This window comes from Pongo pygmaeus, chromosome 9 (genome assembly GCF_028885625.2).
Source record: "Pongo pygmaeus isolate AG05252 chromosome 9, NHGRI_mPonPyg2-v2.0_pri, whole genome shotgun sequence".
In the NCBI taxonomy this organism is placed as follows: Eukaryota; Metazoa; Chordata; class Mammalia; order Primates; family Hominidae; genus Pongo; species Pongo pygmaeus.
The window spans coordinates 71,598,370-71,616,020 of NC_072382.2; the positions used below are offsets into that span (position 1 = coordinate 71,598,370).

At 37.5% G+C, this 17,651-nt stretch overlaps 2 protein-coding genes across 2 annotated transcripts; both read left to right on the top strand.

The window, feature by feature from the left end:
• The first annotated feature begins 1,481 nt into the window (after positions 1-1,481).
• Positions 1,482-5,585, top strand: LOC129009011 (olfactory receptor 51H1). Its single transcript, XM_054441662.2, has 2 exons — positions 1,482-1,520; positions 4,602-5,585. Exon 2 carries the CDS (start codon positions 4,653-4,655, stop codon positions 5,556-5,558), a length of 906 nt encoding a protein of 301 aa, XP_054297637.2. The 5' UTR covers positions 1,482-1,520; positions 4,602-4,652; the 3' UTR covers positions 5,559-5,585.
• A 10,228-nt stretch (positions 5,586-15,813) lies between these two features.
• On the top strand, positions 15,814-16,785 carry LOC129008948 (olfactory receptor 51S1). The gene has a single exon (XM_054441484.1). It carries the CDS (start codon positions 15,814-15,816, stop codon positions 16,783-16,785), a length of 972 nt encoding a protein of 323 aa, XP_054297459.1.
• The last annotated feature ends 866 nt before the right edge of the window (positions 16,786-17,651 follow it).

The window sequence follows — 17,651 nt, forward strand, 5'->3', positions numbered from 1 at the left end:
ACTTCCACTGGGCCTATTTGATTGTATAAATGCTGATGGGAAGGAGGGGGAATAGCTGGACTTCACCAGTAGAACTCATTTAATAATAGCTAACAAGGAATGCTGAATGAATGAGTGGTTAAATAACTTTCCCTAAGTCCAAAAAGCTGAAAAAATTAAAACTGTGAATTAAAACAAGGTATATAAGACTCATGAACTCTATTCTTCTTACCATATTTAACCATTTTAGATATGGACAGGAAGACTTTTGACGGATTAAGCTCCCAATAATAGGAAATTACTGGGATAATATAGGAGTCTTTCTGAAGTTGATTCTAGCAGTGGCATCAGTTTCTGTAGACATGGAGGAGTCAAGGCCTGATATCTTCAGGGAAGTTCAAGCCACCAGTTTAACACTCAGAGGAGTTGCATCAAGCATTTTGTGTGTTTTTAGTTCTATCCCCAACAGTATTTCAGACAGAAATATTCACAATTTATTATTAAAAATATATTGACACAAATTATAAAGCCCTAGCTTTTAATGTTTATAGCATGCATTGTCTCTTTTAGGTTGTAGCACCCAGTGGGAAAGAAATGAGTTTAGAAATTAAAAATAAATGAATAACCTTCAGCCATATGATATCAATCATGCCTAAACTAAAGCATCACCACAATAATTGTTTATATCTGACTTTTGTTTTCTGCTTTGATTATGTGAATATGCTTGTGATGGAAAATAAGTGAAATCAAAAGGGCATAAAGATGTGATAGAAAGGGTCTGTGAACAATTTAAGGCCTGACCACACAAAGGCACAGGCTCAAGTAACCAGCTGTTCCTGTATTTTTAAGAATTACCTCATTAATGCAAAACATCCTTACAGAGAAATACATTAAATCAAATGCAAGAAATTATACATGAGGTATTGGAATAACAATTCAGAAAACCAAAGAAGTTCAGCAAATTCAAAGTCATTTTTTAATATGTTCCTGATGGGCGGAGTCCAGACAATCATTCTATTCGTTCCAAACCACAGTAGACTCCAGCTCTATTTCATGTCAGATTGCAACACTATGTCATCATTGACACTGAGACTGGCTTTGGAGTCAGAAGACCTGAACTGAAATTGGGCTGGAATTGTAAATCTTACTTAGCGATTAAACATGATTCAAATCACTGTGTGTTTGTGCGTGCATATACATGCATTTGTGTGCATGTATGTGAGTTCACACCTGACTAAGACTATGAAAATAAAATTAAAATGGAGAAAAATTTTGCGTAAGTGTTGACTAAATAGAGGACAGTCTGACAGATAAAGGAAATTTTTAGAATCCTTAGGGAAATTAGGAAGGGATAGCTCAAGTGGCACTACTCAACACCCTTCATGGGAGTTCTTTCAGAGGAGTTGTGAAATCCTTGGAGAATCATGATGACACCAGACAACACCAGAGGTTTGAGCAGTCTTTATAAAGGCTCTACATGCTAGTCTCAGGAAAGGAAAGAAGCCAAATTAATTCTGAACCACAGCACCAGGTTGATAAAGGTAATAAAATATCTTAAAAGATTTTTTCCATGTCCTCTATATAGCAAGCTCTGTGTAAGATTATTTAGGGCATTTTTTTAATTAAATCCTCACAGAAATTCTACAGAGGAATGTGATAAGGACAGACGAGAATAGTGTATAGAGTGTCATGTGGTGGTAGAAAGCAAAGATGGAAAGAGAAAGTAAAATGCAGGTGTTGTTATTAGGAGTAAAAGAAGACATATACTATGGGGAGGAGGTAGTGCAAGGCTAGGCATAAAATAAAGATGGAATGGAAGAATGCATAAGAATTTCATTGGGAGATAGAGAAAGGAAGGGTCTGGAAATTAAAGAAGATTAAAAGAAGGAAGATGAAGAATGGAGATAAGAATGAAAAATTAAAAAGAAGATGAGAGTAAAACACTGGTTCAGGTAATGAAAATCAGAGTCAAAAACAGTAAAACAGCAGGGGTAAACAAGAATCAACTATTTGCATGGAAGAACAGGGCTTTAGCAGGTCCTCAGAACTTAAGGAACGTTAAAGATTTTTCAAGTAGGTCCCAAGAAAAACCCCTATTAGGGATGAACCAGCTGGTCATTCCCACCTGAAAGCCACAAGAATTGCTGGGGATACAGAACAGCAGGCCCAAACAAGTGAAGGCTCCCACTTGACATTTAAAGAAAAACAAAACCCCTCCTCAGAGTGCAGGCAGAAGGTTAGGCAGGCATCACAAAGTGCTTTGTTTAGATCTGACCATTGTGATTTCTGGGCGGGAGGAGCCCAAATTTTGTTAAAAGATACAACACAACGAGTGTGAGTGAACTACACTACCTTTCAAAAATTCTTCTGTGTCTAAGATACTCAAATCTGTAAAATAACTTATTAGCAGTCATGTTTTTCTAACAGAAAATCCTTATGCTATAGCAGAGAAACAGGAGGCAGAAAAAGTAAGGAAACTACTTGTTCTTGCATGCCTGATCTCACCCCAACCTCAGGGCTCCCAGACCAGCTCTTGAGATGTTTTTCTCTTTTCTCACAAGTACCTAGGTGAGAACAAAGACACCATAAGACCTCTCACAGATTCCCAATTTAAGTTTTTGTCTCTGGCCTCTTAGAAAAATAAATTTTTCTCTTTGTTGAAGATTTTTAATTCATCTGCAGAAGATCAGAACAGAGTTTGAGGGATTATAAGACTTCTTCTGAAAGAAGATTGACATTCAATCATCCATATTCACCCATTCATTGTTTTATGTCTTCATTGCACTAATAGGGAAAAATTAATAAATGCCTTGCATATGCTCAATGAGGTGATGAACCATAAAATAGTCCTTTACATCAGGAAGTTTTAACTTCTAGTAGGAGAGATGGACATTAAACAAATACGTATGCAATGTTTAACTGTACTCACTGATAAGAAAGAAGAGCCCAAAAATGTGAAAACAGCATATGTGGAAACCTTAGGCTACTATGGATATTTGGAATCGGCATAATTGGGAAGGATAGCTAGGCTTTGCTTAGGTAAAGAGGAGCTTCACGAGGGGTGAGGAAAAACATAAAGACCTGGAAAGAATGCATGTAGAAATTCTATATCAGGAAGTATCTCACTGGGACCCAGGAACTTAAAGACTGCAAATTTGGCTGGATTAAAGAAACGGAAGGAGAGAGTAAATGGTGTGAGTTGGTGCTACAGAGGTAGGTAGGGGTTGAATCTTGCTTTACACTGAAGGCTAAGATAAGGATTTAGAGCTTTCTTCTAAGTACATTGGGAACCCTTAAAGGAGTTTTGCTTGAGATGAATAAATGAGATTTATATTTGTTTTAAAAAAGTCTATTCTAACTGCCAAATGAAGAATGTATTAGAAGGGGGCACTCATGGATACAGAAAGATCAGTTAGGGAGCCTGAAAGAACCGGGCTAAGTATTATCTTATACCTTATGTGTGGTTGTTTATGAGCCAATAACCTTTATTTTCTTCTAGCTACCTTAAAATGAGACTATGGAAAATTATAAATTGTTGAAATTTCTGAAGATTAAATATTAATTTGAATAATTTCATCCAATAATGTGTCTATTTGCATATGTAATTCATTACAATTATCCTTACAACAGATATCCAGGATACATTCCCTCTCTCTATATATATACATATATACATATATATACACACATATATACACACACACATATGAATATATAAGATTAAAAAAAGGCAAAAACTGAAATTACTTTTGCACCAACCTAATATATTTGTGTATGTATATATAGAGAGTACCTATCCTATTGTATATACACATATATGTAATATATATTATATATACTTCTATTTATAGAAGTATATATGTATATACTTGGAAACTTTATGTATCTGCATGTATATGTATCTATATGTATAAACTTCTGTATACATATATACTTCTATATGTATATACTTCGAAACTGTATGTATCTGTATGTATATGTATCTAAATGTGTATACTTCTAAATACATATATACTGCTATATGTATATGCTTCTAAATACATATATACTTCTATACATATATACTTCTATATGTATATACTTGGAAACTGTGTGTATCTATATGTATATGTATCTATATACATATGGAAGTATATATGATATATATAGAAGTATATATGATATATATATATAAAATATCCTTATACACATGGATTATGTGGATGTAGGTTGTGATGACAGTGGGATTGTATGTAGTCATGGGTGTGTGGTCATGGTATTGTGAGGTTTTTAGTGGGGTTTTAAAAAATTATTTAGCAATATTCTCTATGTTACTAAGATCTTGGTTATATCTACTTCTTTTCTGTTAAACCTTGAAAACTATATGAGGAGGAGATATCAAAGGAGATATCAAAATTCTTTACTGTCTAAACATTGGATGTTTACTCTTGTTTCCATTTTTCAAATAAAGAAATTTATTCCAAGAGAAAGGAGGTAATCACATGTGACTGTGTAGGAAGGAAAAAGACAAAGTGTTACAAATATCACCTAAATGTTTTTTAACTTTATTCTTTCCCGTGCTATTCTACTATGCATTCATAAAGCCATTGTTCTGTGCATATGAGAATATATATTCAATTTAGGAGCTGTGAGCCAAGTGGAAGAGTCCAGCCCCACCCGATGGTGAGAACAACATGACGAACTTGAATGCATCACATGCCAACCACCATAACTTCATTCGGGCAGGTATCCCAGGAATGCCAGACAAGGATCCATGGTTGGCCTTTCCCCTGGGATTTCTCTACACACTCACACTCCTGGGAAATGGTACCATCCTAGCTGTCATCAAGGTGGAGCCGAGTCTCCATGAGCCCATGTATTACTTCCTTTCTATCTTAGCTCTCACTGACGTTAGTCTCTCCATGTCCACCTTGCCCTCCATGCTCAGCATCTTCTGGTTTAATGCCCCTGAGATTGTTTTTGATGCATGCATCATGCAGATGTTCTTCATCCATGTATTTGGAATAGTAGAATCAGGAGTCCTAGTGTCCATGGCCTTTGACAGATTTGTGGCCATCCGAAACCCATTACACTATGTTTCCATCCTCACTCACAATGTTATTGGAAAGATTGGAATAGCTGTCCTCACCTGGGCAGTCTGTGTGGTCTTCCCTGTGCCCTTCCTTATAAAGTGCCTACCCTTCTGCCATTCCAGTGTCTTGTCTCATTCATATTGTCTTCACCAAAACATGATGCAGCCAGCTTGTGCCAGCACCCGCGTCAACAGCCTCTACGGCCTCATCGTCTTCATCTTCACACTGGGGCTCGATGCTCTCCTCATTCTACTGTCCTATGTACTCATCCTGAAGACTGTGCTGGGCATTGCCTCCAGAGGTGAAAGGCTGAAAACCCTCGGCACCTGCCTGTCTCACATATCTGCCGTGCTCCTCTTCTATGTTCCTTTTATTGGTGCCTCCATGATCCACAGATTTGGGGAGCATTTATCACCAGTAGTGCACATGCTCATGGCTGATATATACCTACTGCTCCCACCTGTGCTAAACCCCATTGTCTACAGTGTGAAAACCAAGCAGATTTGAAGCATGATCTTTCAAGTGTTCTAGAGGAGAAAAAAATAGGGTCTAGTAGAATGGAATCATGTGTAAGAAGCAGAGAAAGTATCCACTGGAAGAATTAATTATTTAATTTTCCACAGTTATGGTACGTCAAATTTTGCACATCTGGGGAAATACAGGAGTGGGTAAGGCTTGTGGGTGAAGATACATAACAGGTCATTATTGTTCTGTATATACTATATTTTGGAATGTGTGCATTTTGAAATATGGTATCACAAAATCTAATTTATTAAGTAGCTTCACACTTTTCTTTGACACTGGAGATAAGCATCAGTGAGAACAAATTATCACATTTATCCAGATAACACTTATGTATGTTTATTCATAAAATATTTAGTTATATTTCACCCTTGGTTATCCTTTTGTGGTGCAGAAGCTCTTTAGTTTAGTTAGAGCCCATTTGTCCATTTTGGCTTTTGTTGCCATTGCTTTTGGTGTTTTAGTTATGAAGTCTTTGCCCATGCCTCTGTCCTGAATGGAATTGCCTAGGTTTTCTTCTAGGGTTTTTATGGTTTTAGGTCTAACAGTTAAGTCTTTAACCCATTTTGAATTAATTTTTGCATAAGGTGTAAGGAGGGGATTTAGTTTCAGCTTTCTACATACGGCTAGCCAGTTTCCCCAGCACCATTTATTAAATAGGGAATCATTTCCCCATTTCTTGTTTTTGTCAGGTTTGTCAAAGATCAGATCGTTGTAGATGTGTGGTATTAATTCTGAGGGCTCTGTTCTTTTCCATTGGTCTAGATCCCTGTTTTGGTACCAGTACAATGCTGTTTTGGTTACTGTAGCCTTGTAGTATAGCTTGAAGTCAGGTAGCATGGTGCCTCCAGCTTTGTTCTTTTGGCTTAGGATTATCTTGGCAATGCGGGCTCTTTTTTGGTTCCATATGAACTTTAAAGTAGTTTTTTCCAATTCTGTGAAGAAAGTCATTGGTAGCTTGATGGGGATGGCATTGAATCTATAAATTACTTTGGGCAGTATGGCCATTTTTATGATATTGATTCTTCCCATCCATGAGCATGGAATGTTCTTCCATTTGTTTGTGTCCTCTTTTATTTTGTTGAGCAGTGGTTTGTAGTTCTCCTTGAAGAGGTCTTTCACATCCCTTGTAAGTTGGATTCCTAGGTATTTTATTCTCTTTGAAGCAGTTGTGAATGAGAATTCACTCGTGATTTGGCTCTCTGTCTGTTATTGGTGTATAGGAATGCTTGTGATTTTTGCACATTGATTTTGTATCCTGAGACTTTGCTGAAGCTGCTTATCAGCTTAAGGAGATTTTGAGCTGAGAGAATGGGGTTTTCTAGATATACAGTCATGTCATCTGCAAACAGGGACAATTTGACTTCCTCTTTTCCTAATTGAATACCCTTTGTTTCTTTCTTCTGCTTGATTGCCCTGGCCAGAACTTCCAATACTATGTTGAATAGGAGTGGTGCAAGAGGGGATCCCTGTCTTGTGCCACTTTTCAAAGGGAATTCTTCCAGTTTTTGCCCATTCAGTATGACATTGGCTGTGGGTGTGTCATAAATAGCTCTTATTATTTTGAGATATGTCCCATCAATGCCTAGCTCATTGAGAGTTTTGAGCATCAAGGGCTGTTGAATTTTGTCAAAGGCCTTTTCTGCATCTATTGAGATAATCATGTGGTTTTTGTCTTTGGTTCTGTTTATATGATGGATTACATTTATTGATTTGCACATGTTGAACCAGCCTTGCATCCCAGGGATGAGGCCCACTTGATCGTGGGGGATAAGCTGTTTGATGTGCTGCTGGATTCGGTTTGCCAGTATTTTATTGCGTATTTTTGCATCAATGTTCATCAGGGATATTGGTCTGAAATTCTGTTTTTTTGTTGTGTCTCAGCCTGGCCTTGGTATCAGGATGATGCTGGCCTCATAAAATGATTTAGGGAGGATTCCCTCTTTTTCTATTGATTGGAATAGTTTCAGAAGGAATGGTACCAGCTCCTCTTCGTACCTCTGGTAGAATTCAGCTGTGAATCCGTCTGGTCCTGGACTTTTTTTGGTTGGTAGGCTATTAATTATTTCCTCAATTTCAGAGCCTCTTATTGGTCTATTCAGGGATTCAACTTCTTCCTGGTTTAGTCTTGGGAGGGTGTATGTGTCCAGGAATTTATCCATTTCTTCTAGATTTTCTAGTTTATTTGCACAGAGGTGTTTATAGTACTCTCTGATGGTAGTTTGTATCTCTGTGGGATTGGTGGTGATATCCCCTTTATCATTTTTATTGTGTCTATTTGATTCTTCTCTCTTTTCTTCTTTATTAGTCTTGCTAGCAGTCTATCAATTTTGTTAATCTTTTTAACAAACCAGCTCCTGGTTTCATTGATTTTTTGGAGGGTTTTTTGTGTCTCTATCTCCTTCAGTTCTGCTCTGATCTTAGTTATTTCTTGCCTTCTGCTAGCTTTTGAATATGTTTGCTCTTGCTTCTCTAGTTCTTTTCATTGTGATTTAGGGTGTCGATTTTAGATCTTTCCTGCTTTCTCTTGTGGGCATTTGGTGCTATAAATTTCCCTCTACACACTGCTTTGAATGTGTCCCAGAGATTCTGGTATGTTGTGTCTTTGTTCTCACTGGTTTCAAAGAACATCTTTATTTCTGCCTTCATTTCGTTATGTACCCAGTAGTCATTCAGGAGCAGTTTGTTCAGTTTCCATGTAGTTGTGCGGTTTTGAGTGAATTTCTTAATCCTGAGCTCTAATTTGATTGAACTGTGGTCTGAGAGACAGTTTGTTATAGTTTCTGTTCTTTCACATTTGCCGAGGAGTGCTTTACTTCCAAGTATGTGGTCAATTTTGGAATAAGTGCAATGTGGTGATGAGAAGAATGTGTATTCTGTTGACTTGGGGTGGAGAGTTCTGTAGATGTCTATTAGGTCTGCTTGGTGCAGAGCTGAGTTCAAGTCCTGGATATCCTTTTTAACCATCTGTCTCATTGATCTGTCTAATGTTGACAGTGGGGTGTTAAAGTCTCCCATTATTATTGTGTGGGAGTCTAAGTCTCTTTGTAGGTCTCTAAGGACTTGCTTTATGAATCTGGGTGCTCCTGTATTGGATGCATATATATTTAGGATAGTTAGCTCTTCTTGTTGAATTGATCCCTTTACCATTATGTAATGGCCTTCTTTGTCTCTTTTGATCTTTGTTGGTTTAAAGTCTGTCTTATCAGAGACTAGGATTGCAATCCCTGCTTTTTTTGGTTTTCCATTTGCTTGGTAGATCTTCCTCCATCCCTTTATTTTGAGCCTATGTGTGTCTCTGCACGTGAGATGGGTTTCCTGAATACAGCACACTGATGGGTCTTGACTCTTTATCCAATTTGCCAGTCTGTGTCTTTTAATTGGAGCATTTAGCCCATCTACATTTAAGGTTAATATTGTTATGTGTGAATTTGATCCTGTCATTATGATGTTAGCTGGTTATTTTGCTCGTTAGTTGATGCAGTTTCTTCCTAGCATCGATGGTCTTTACAATTTGGCATGTTTTTTCAGTGGCTGCTACTGGTTGTCCTTTGCACGTTTAGTGCTTCCTTCATGAACTCTTGTAAGGCAGGCCTGGTGGTGACAAAATCTCTCAGCATTTGCTTGTCTGTAAAGGATTTTATTTCTCCTTCACTTATGAATCTTAGTTTGGCTGGATATGAAATTTGGGGTTGAAAATTATTTTCTTTAAGAATGTTGAATATTGGCCCCCACTCTCTTCTGGCTTGTAGAGTTTCTGCCAAGAGATCCACTGTTAGTGTGGTGGGCTTCCCTTTGTGGGTAACCCAACCTTTCTCTCTGGCTGACCTTAACATTTTTCCCTTCATTTCAACTTTGGAGAATCTGACAATTATGTGTCTTGGAGCTGCTCTTCTCGAGGAGTATCTTTGTGGCATTCTCTGTATTTCCTGAATTTGAATGTTGGTCTGCCTTGCTAGGTTGGGGAAGTTCTCCTCGATAATATCCTGAAGAGTGTTTTCTAACTTGGTTCCATTCTCCCCATCACTTTCAGGTACATCAATCAGACGTAGATTTGGTCTTTTCACATAGTCCCATATTTCTTGGAGACTTTGTTCTTTTCTTTTTACTCTTTTTTCTCTAAACTTCTCTTCTTGCTTCATTTCATTGATTTGATCTTCAATCACTGATACCCTTTCTTCCACTTGATCAAATCGGCTACTGAAGCTTGTGCATGCATCACGTAGTTCTCGTGCCATGGTTTTCAGCTCATTTCAGGTCATTTAAGGTCTTCTCTATGCTGTTTATTCTAGTTAGTCATTCATCTAATCTTTTTTCAAGGTTTTCAGCTTCTTTGCAATGGGTTCAAACATCCTCCTTTAGCTCGGAGAAGTTTGTTATTACTGATCTTCTGAGGCCTACTTTTGTCAACTCGTCAAAGTCCTTCTCTGTCCAGCTTTGTTGTGCTGCTGGTGAGGAGCTGTGCTCCTTTGGGAGAGAAGAGGCCCTCTGATTTTTGGAATTTTCAGCTTTTCTGCTCTGTTTTCTCCCCATCTTTGTGGTTTTATCTACCTTTGGTCTTTCATGATGGTGACCTAGAGATGGGGTTTTGGTGTGGATGTCCTTTATGTTTGTTAGTTTTCCTTCTAACAATCAGGACCCTCAGCTGCAGTTCTGTTGGAGTTTGCTGGAGGTCCACTCCAGACCCTGTTTGCCTGGGTATCACCAGCGGAGGCTGCAGAACAGCAAATGTTTCTGCTTGATCCTTTCTCTGGAAGCTTCATCTCAGACGGGCACCCAGCTGTATGAGGTGTCAGTTGGGCTCTACTGGGAGATGTCTCCCAGTTAGGCTACTCGGGGGTCATGGACCCACTTGAGGAGGCAGTCTGTCCGTTCTTAGATCTCAAACTCTGTGCTGGGAAAACCACTACTCTCTTCAAAGCTGTCAAACAGGGACAGTTAAGTCTGCAGAAGTTTCTGCTGCCTTTTGTTCAGCTATGCCCCGCCCCCAGAGTTGGAATCTACAGAGGCAGGCAGGCCTCCTTGAGCTGAGGTGGGTTCCACCCAGTTTGAGCTTCCAGGCTGCTCTGTTTACCTACTCAAGCCTCAGTAATGTCAGACGCCCCTCCCCTAGCCTCGCTGCCGCCTTGCAGTTTGATCTCGGACCACTGTGCTAGCAGTGAGTAGGGCTCTGTGGGCGTGGGACCCTCTGAGCCAGGTGTGGGATATAATGTCCTGGTGTGCCATTTGCTAAGACTGTTGGAAAAGCACAGTATTAGGGTGGGAGTGTCCCGATTTTCCAGGTACCGTCTGTCACAGCTTCACTTGGCTAGGAAAGGGAATTCCCTGACCCCTTGCACTTCCCGGGTGAGGTGATGCCCCGCCCTGCTTCGGCTCACACTCTGTGGCCTGCACCCACTGTCCAACAAGCCCCAGTGAGATGAACTTGGTGCCTCAGTTGGAAATGCAGAAATCACCCGTCTTCTGTGTTGCTCATGCTGGGAGCTGTAGACTGGAGCTGTTCCTAATCGGCCATCTTGGAACCCTCCTTATTCAGAGTTTTTATCATGAGTGAGTACATGATTTGACACATGATTTTCTGTGCCTATTGAGATGACCATGCAATTTTTGTCCTTTTTTCTAATGTATATTACATTAGTTGATGTTGAAATACAAAACCAACTCTGCACTTAGGCATAAATTCCACAAAATCACAGTGCAGAATTTTTTTTTATGTAGCCAAATTTAATTTGCTAATATTAAGAATTTATACGTCTATTTACTTCAGGAAAATTTGTCAGTGCTATGTTTTTTGTTATGATTTTGCTTTAGAATCAAGATTACACTCTACTTCTAGATTGAGTAGGATTTTATAAAATCCTTCTCTATTTTTAAAGCATTATGAGAAGCATTAGTTATTATTTCTTCTTTTAATATGTGATCTGGTTCACCCATGAAATCATCTGGACCTTAGTATTTTTTAGTAGGAAGAGTTTTAATTAGTAATTGACTTTATTTGTTATAGGTCTGTTTAGAATTGCTATTTCTTCTTGAGTCAGTTTTATAGTTTTTATTTTTCTAGGATTTTAAAAAATTTCAACTAATTGTCTAATAGTGTTATCCCACATTGCATTCCTGATTTTGGTAATTTGCATCTTTTGTTTACTCTTTAAGGCTTGCTAAGGGTTTTCAATTTTTAAATCTTTAATTATGTCACCTGAACTTATTTTGTTTTTTTAATTTTATTCCATTATTTTCAGCTTTATTAAAGTATAATTGACAATTTAAAATTGTCTGTATTCAAGGTGTACAATATGATGTTTTGATATATGTATACCTTGTGAAATGTTGACCACAATCAAGCCAATTAACATATTTATTACCTCACATAGTTACCATTGTATGTGTGTTTGTGCATGTTTGTATGTGTGTGTGTGTTCGGAGGATACCTAAGAGGTGCCCTTTGGCAAATTTTAAGATACAATATATTATTATTACCTATAATCATCATGGTGTACATTAAGCCTCTAACACTTACACATCTTATAACTGTAAGTTTGTATCCTTTGACTCACATTTCCCTATTTCCCCCACACCCCCTCAAACCCTGATAATCACCCTTCTGTTCTGTTTCTATGAGTTTGACTTTGTTAGAATTCACACAAAAGTGAGGTCGTGTAGCATTTTTCTTACTGTGTCTGGCTTATTTCATTTGGCATAATGTCCTCCATATTTATTCATGCTGTTGCAAATGACAGGTTGTTCTTCTTTTTTAAGGCTGAATATTATATATCTATCACACTTTTTAACCTCTTCGTACATCAATGAACACTTAAGTTTTTTCCATATCTTGGCTATGATGAATAATTCTTCAATGGACATGGGAGTGAAGATATCTCTTTGAGATCATGGTTTTATTTCCATTGAATACATATCCAGAAGTGGGAATGCTGAATAATACGGTGGTTTTATTTTCAATTTTTCGAAGAACTTTTATACTATTCTTCATAATGGGTGTACAAATTTATACTCCTACCAACAATGTACAAGAATTCCCTTTTCTCCACATTCTCACCAACACTTGTTTAGTTTGGCTATTGATTGTTCTTTGTTTTGTAAATACTTAAGGAAGCTTAGGTTATTGATTTGAGAAATGAATATGCTCTGTATGATATGAATATTTTAAAAATTATTAAAGCTTATTTTGCCTCCCAGCCTATAGTTCTTCATACAGGAAATTCTTTATGTGCTTGAAAAGAATATGCAGTCTGCTATTGTGGAGAGTATTATATAAATGTCATTTCCGATTCATGGTGTTTTTCAAAAGATTTCTATTTCCTTGTGTATTTTTTTCAATTGTTTTATCAATTATTGAGCGTGGGATATTAAAATCTTCAACTATTATTGATAAATTGCTTATCTCACTCTTTAATTTTGTCGGTTTTAGTTCATGTATTTTAGGGATCTAGTGTTCTTTATATATGCATTTATGATTGTTATATGATATTAGTATAGCCACTCCATCTCTCATGTATTTTTGTGGGGTATATAATTTTCTACCTTCTTACTTTCAACTATTTACTCCTTTGAATCTATGGTATGTCTTTTGTATACAGAATATAGTTATAACTTGCTTTTCTATTCCACATAACAATGTGCCTTTTATGACGCATGTTTAGTCCATTCACTCTGTGATTATTGATATGGTTGAAATTTCACCTGTCATTTTGCTATTTGTTATCTGTTAGTCTTGTGTCTTGTTTTGTTCCACTGTTTTTTCATTGCGTTCATTTGTTTAAATGTTTTTGGTGAATGATTTCAATTCATCTTTTGATTTTTTTACTGTTTTATTAGCAATTGTTCTATAAATTACAATATGCATATTACTATATAATTTACTTCGGAATATTAACTTAATTCCAGTAAAATTCAAAAGTTTTGTTTTAATAAATTTTTAATTTCTCCCCCTTGTTGTGCTATTATTATAATATATATACATACATATACAGGCACACACATATATAATATATATAATTTACTCAACAATACAGTATTATAATTACTTTTTCATCCAATTCAAGCCTGTTAAGGAAATTTAGAGAAAATTAACTAAAATGTGTATAGAGTCCTTCATATTTACCCATATATTGAGTATGTCAGTACTCTTCATTTCTTCCTATAGATTCCAGTTACCATCTGGTTTTATTTTTCAGCCAGAACTCCATGTTAAATCCCCATCTAGTCTGCTGGTGAACACATTGCCCCAAAGAGGACCAGAACCTCACGGTAGTGGAGTTGCTGGCCCTCCCTATTTCCTTGCCACCAAAATTGCCATGCTAACTGACAGAGCTCCAAATCACGGAAGCTGCCTCACAAGTGCAGGAACAAAGCTGTGGGGTTTTCTTATCTGACCACTGTTGATAGAGCTGGAGGCAGCGGAATGAAGCAGCCTTGCCAAAATGCCAGGCACGTGGCTGTTATTTTCCGAAGTTCAGTCATTTCAATAAACAAGCTTATATCTCTAATGGATTTCCAGAGTGTCAAAATCGATCTTATTGACAGCTTGCTAGCTTTATACCTGCTTTGTAGGGGAGAGGATGTGTTAGCCTCCTCACTCCATCACACTGGAAATGAATGTCTATTTCTATTTATTGCTTTTTAAAAGTCTGTGGGATTAAGGTTTTTATTGCATTTATCTTCCTTTTTTAGCTTGAAAGTTATATTTTATTTAAAATTTTAACATAATATTTTATAACATATGTATTTGGAATTTTTGTAATAAATATTTAGGGTTAATTTGTATCTATATCATTACCCTGAAAAAAAAAAAAACCTAGTGAGTTTTTTTTTTTACTTTTATTTTACTTTTCTTTAGATCCCAATTTTCATGGTATTCTTGTCCAGAATTTCAGTTCCAATCTTTCTGGGCATTTGGGCAGGGAAGAAGATATGATTATGGTCTGTGTCCAGTCCTTCTTGTTAAAATTATAAATGATATTTGGATATTACATGTGAGGAGAAGCTAATTCTCAGGTTTTTATTTTGGGAAATTGATTAACAGTGGCACCAACAACTGACTTAGGGAACCAAGGAGTGTCTTATTGGTTTTGCTATTGACATAAATTCCTCTTCACTGTTTCCTAACTGATGACTCTGAAAGAGGCATTAAGATGTGTCTGTTAAGATCTGCTTTGGATTATTTGAATTTAAATTGCATGGGACATCCAAGGTGAGATGAACCTAGAAGGATCTGGGAATATATATTAGTAATTCATCAGTTTGTAGACTCGAGTTGATGTCATGAGAGTAGATAAGACCACTCAGGAAAATAAAGAGGGCCAAGTAAAAATACCTCAAAAATATAAACATACACTTAGATAGAAGAAATAAGTTATAATGTTCAGTAGCCAAGTAGGGTGACTATAGTTAACAACAATGTATTATATATTTCAAAATAGCTAGTAGACAGAACTTGAAATGTTCCAACATAAAAAAATTATAATTACTCAAGGCGATGGATGTCCTAAATATCCTGACATTATCATTTCACATTCTATGCATGTAACAAAATACCACATGCACCCCTTTAAATATGTACAATTATTACATTTCAATAAAATAAAAATTTTAAATACCAATGTATAAATCATAGGGACACAGCAAAGTGAACCAAAAGGCTAAATTCTGAAAGGGAGAATTTTTTAAAAAGTAAAAAATAGATCCATAGTAGCCAAAGCTCGTTAAGAAATAAATCAAGCTTTGAAAAAATGAATGCCCCTTAATTTAGAAATAAAGGAGTAATTGGGGACTTAATAAGAACAGTTAAAGTGCACCAAAATGTAAGTATCTTAAGGCAGTCTAGAAGTCAGACTGTCTGGGGTTGGGAAGAGAAAAAAATATGGATAAATGGACTGTTTCCTTAAGTGTTTGTCATAAAGGGAGGGAAAAAATAGGATAACACTACAGGGAGAGGCAAGGTAAAAAAAATGTGAAAACAATTTAGGAAAAGAAACAGAACCACAGAGCTATGAGGACAGCTATAGAAAAACCTCAAAGGCAAGGAATGAATGCTGCATATACTATTAGGATGGGTGTATGCATAGGGAGGAAATGTGTATATGTGTATGTGTATGTGTGTGCATGAGTCAGGGAAGGGAAGATGCAGGCCATTTTGGAAAGTTTTATGCAAATTTGGCACACGATTAAGTAAACCTTTCTAATCATTTTTCAGGTTCCAGAGTTCAACGTGGAATCCTGAACTATGTCAACATTACCGACTCAGATAGCCCCCAATAGCAGCACTTCAATGGCCCCCACCTTCTTGCTGGTGGGCATGCCAGGCCTATTAGGTGCACCCTCCTGGTGGACAATGCCCCTCATTGCTGTCTACCTTCTCTCTGCACTGGGAAATGGTACCATCCTCTGGATCATTGCCCTGGAGCCCGCCCTGCACCGCCCAATGCACTTCTTCCTCTTCTTGCTTAGTGTGTCTGATATTGGATTGGTCACTGCCCTGATGCCCACACTGCTGGGCCTTGCCCTTGCTGGTGCTCACACTGTCCCTGCCTCAGTCTGCCTTCTACAGATGTTTTTTGTCCATGTCTTTTCTGTCATGGAGTCCTCTGTCTTGCTCGCCATGTCCATTGATCGGGCACTGGCCATCTGCCGACCTCTCCACTACCCAGCACTCCTCACCAATGGTGTAATTAGCAAAATCAGCCTGGCCATTGCTTTTCGATGCCTGGGTCTCCATGTGCCCCTGCCATTTCTGCTGGCCTACATGCCCTACTGCCGGCCACAGGTCCTAACCCATTCTTATTGCTTGCATCCAGATGTGGCTCATTTGGCCTGCCCAGGAGCTTGGGGTGCAGCCTACAGCCTATTTGTGGTTCTTTCAGCCATGGGTTTGGACCCCCTGCTTATTTTCTTCTCCTATGGCCTGATTGGCAAGGTGTTGCAAGGTGTGGAGTCCAGGGAGGATCGCTGGAAGGCTGGTCAAACCTGTGCTGCCCACCTCTCTGCCGTGCTCCTCTTCTATATCCCTATGATCCTCCTGGCACTGATTAACCGTCTTGAGGTGCCAATCACTCAGCATACCCATACTCTTCTCTCCTATGTCCATTTCCTGCTTCCTCCATTGATAAACCCTATTCTCTACAGTGTCAAGATGAAGGAGATTAGAAAGAGAATACTCAACAGGTTGCAGCCCAGGAAGGTGGGTGGTGCTCAGTGAGGAGGGTGTCCCTCCATGTTTGGTGATACAGGGCTCCTGATACTAAAGTTTCTGTGAGAACTCAGCTCACCAAGCATGAAACGATCATTCATGTACACATAAGTGCATATACGTGGATGTAGCTTCCTGTCCCTGGAAGTATGCTTGTGTATATTGATGCAAGCTTACAAGCCCCAAAGAATGAACATGATCCACCCACTGGTACATTACATATCGATGGCATAGGAAGGGCCAGAGTCCAGATCTTGTCACAACTATCCAAGTGTGTGCCTATTGTTATTTTATTGTTGTTAGTCCTGTCACTATATCTATACCTTAATACTGGATAAAGCTAGAAGAGTTAATCATCTACATAGCAAACGAAAAATAAGACAGAAACATTCTTCTCAACTAGACAGAAGATCCTCCATTGGTATTGTACCTCCTTAAGAAGTAAGAATTCTGACCAATCCTTAGGAATTAGATAAATGAGGAAAATGCAAGTAAGTCTCTCATTTAGATTCTTCACACCAAGAGATAGGTTATTTAACTTTGATCAGGCCAGGAAAAAAAGAGGGAATATAATTTTTTTAATTCTTCATTTAGTTTTCAAAATGTTAGTTTTTTTTGAATATATATGTATATTGAATGTTCTCAACACATAGAAATGAGAAATGTTTAAGACTATAAATATGCTAATTACCCTGCGATCTGATCACTATACATGGTATGCATCAAAACATCACTATAAATATGCATAATTATTGTCAGTTTAAAATAAAATTTAAATTAATTTTTAAAATTTTTGCATATTTCAGAAAAAACTGAATAAATAAGAATAATCTTAAATTATATCTCCCAAACTTAACTATAATTATCTGTTTAGT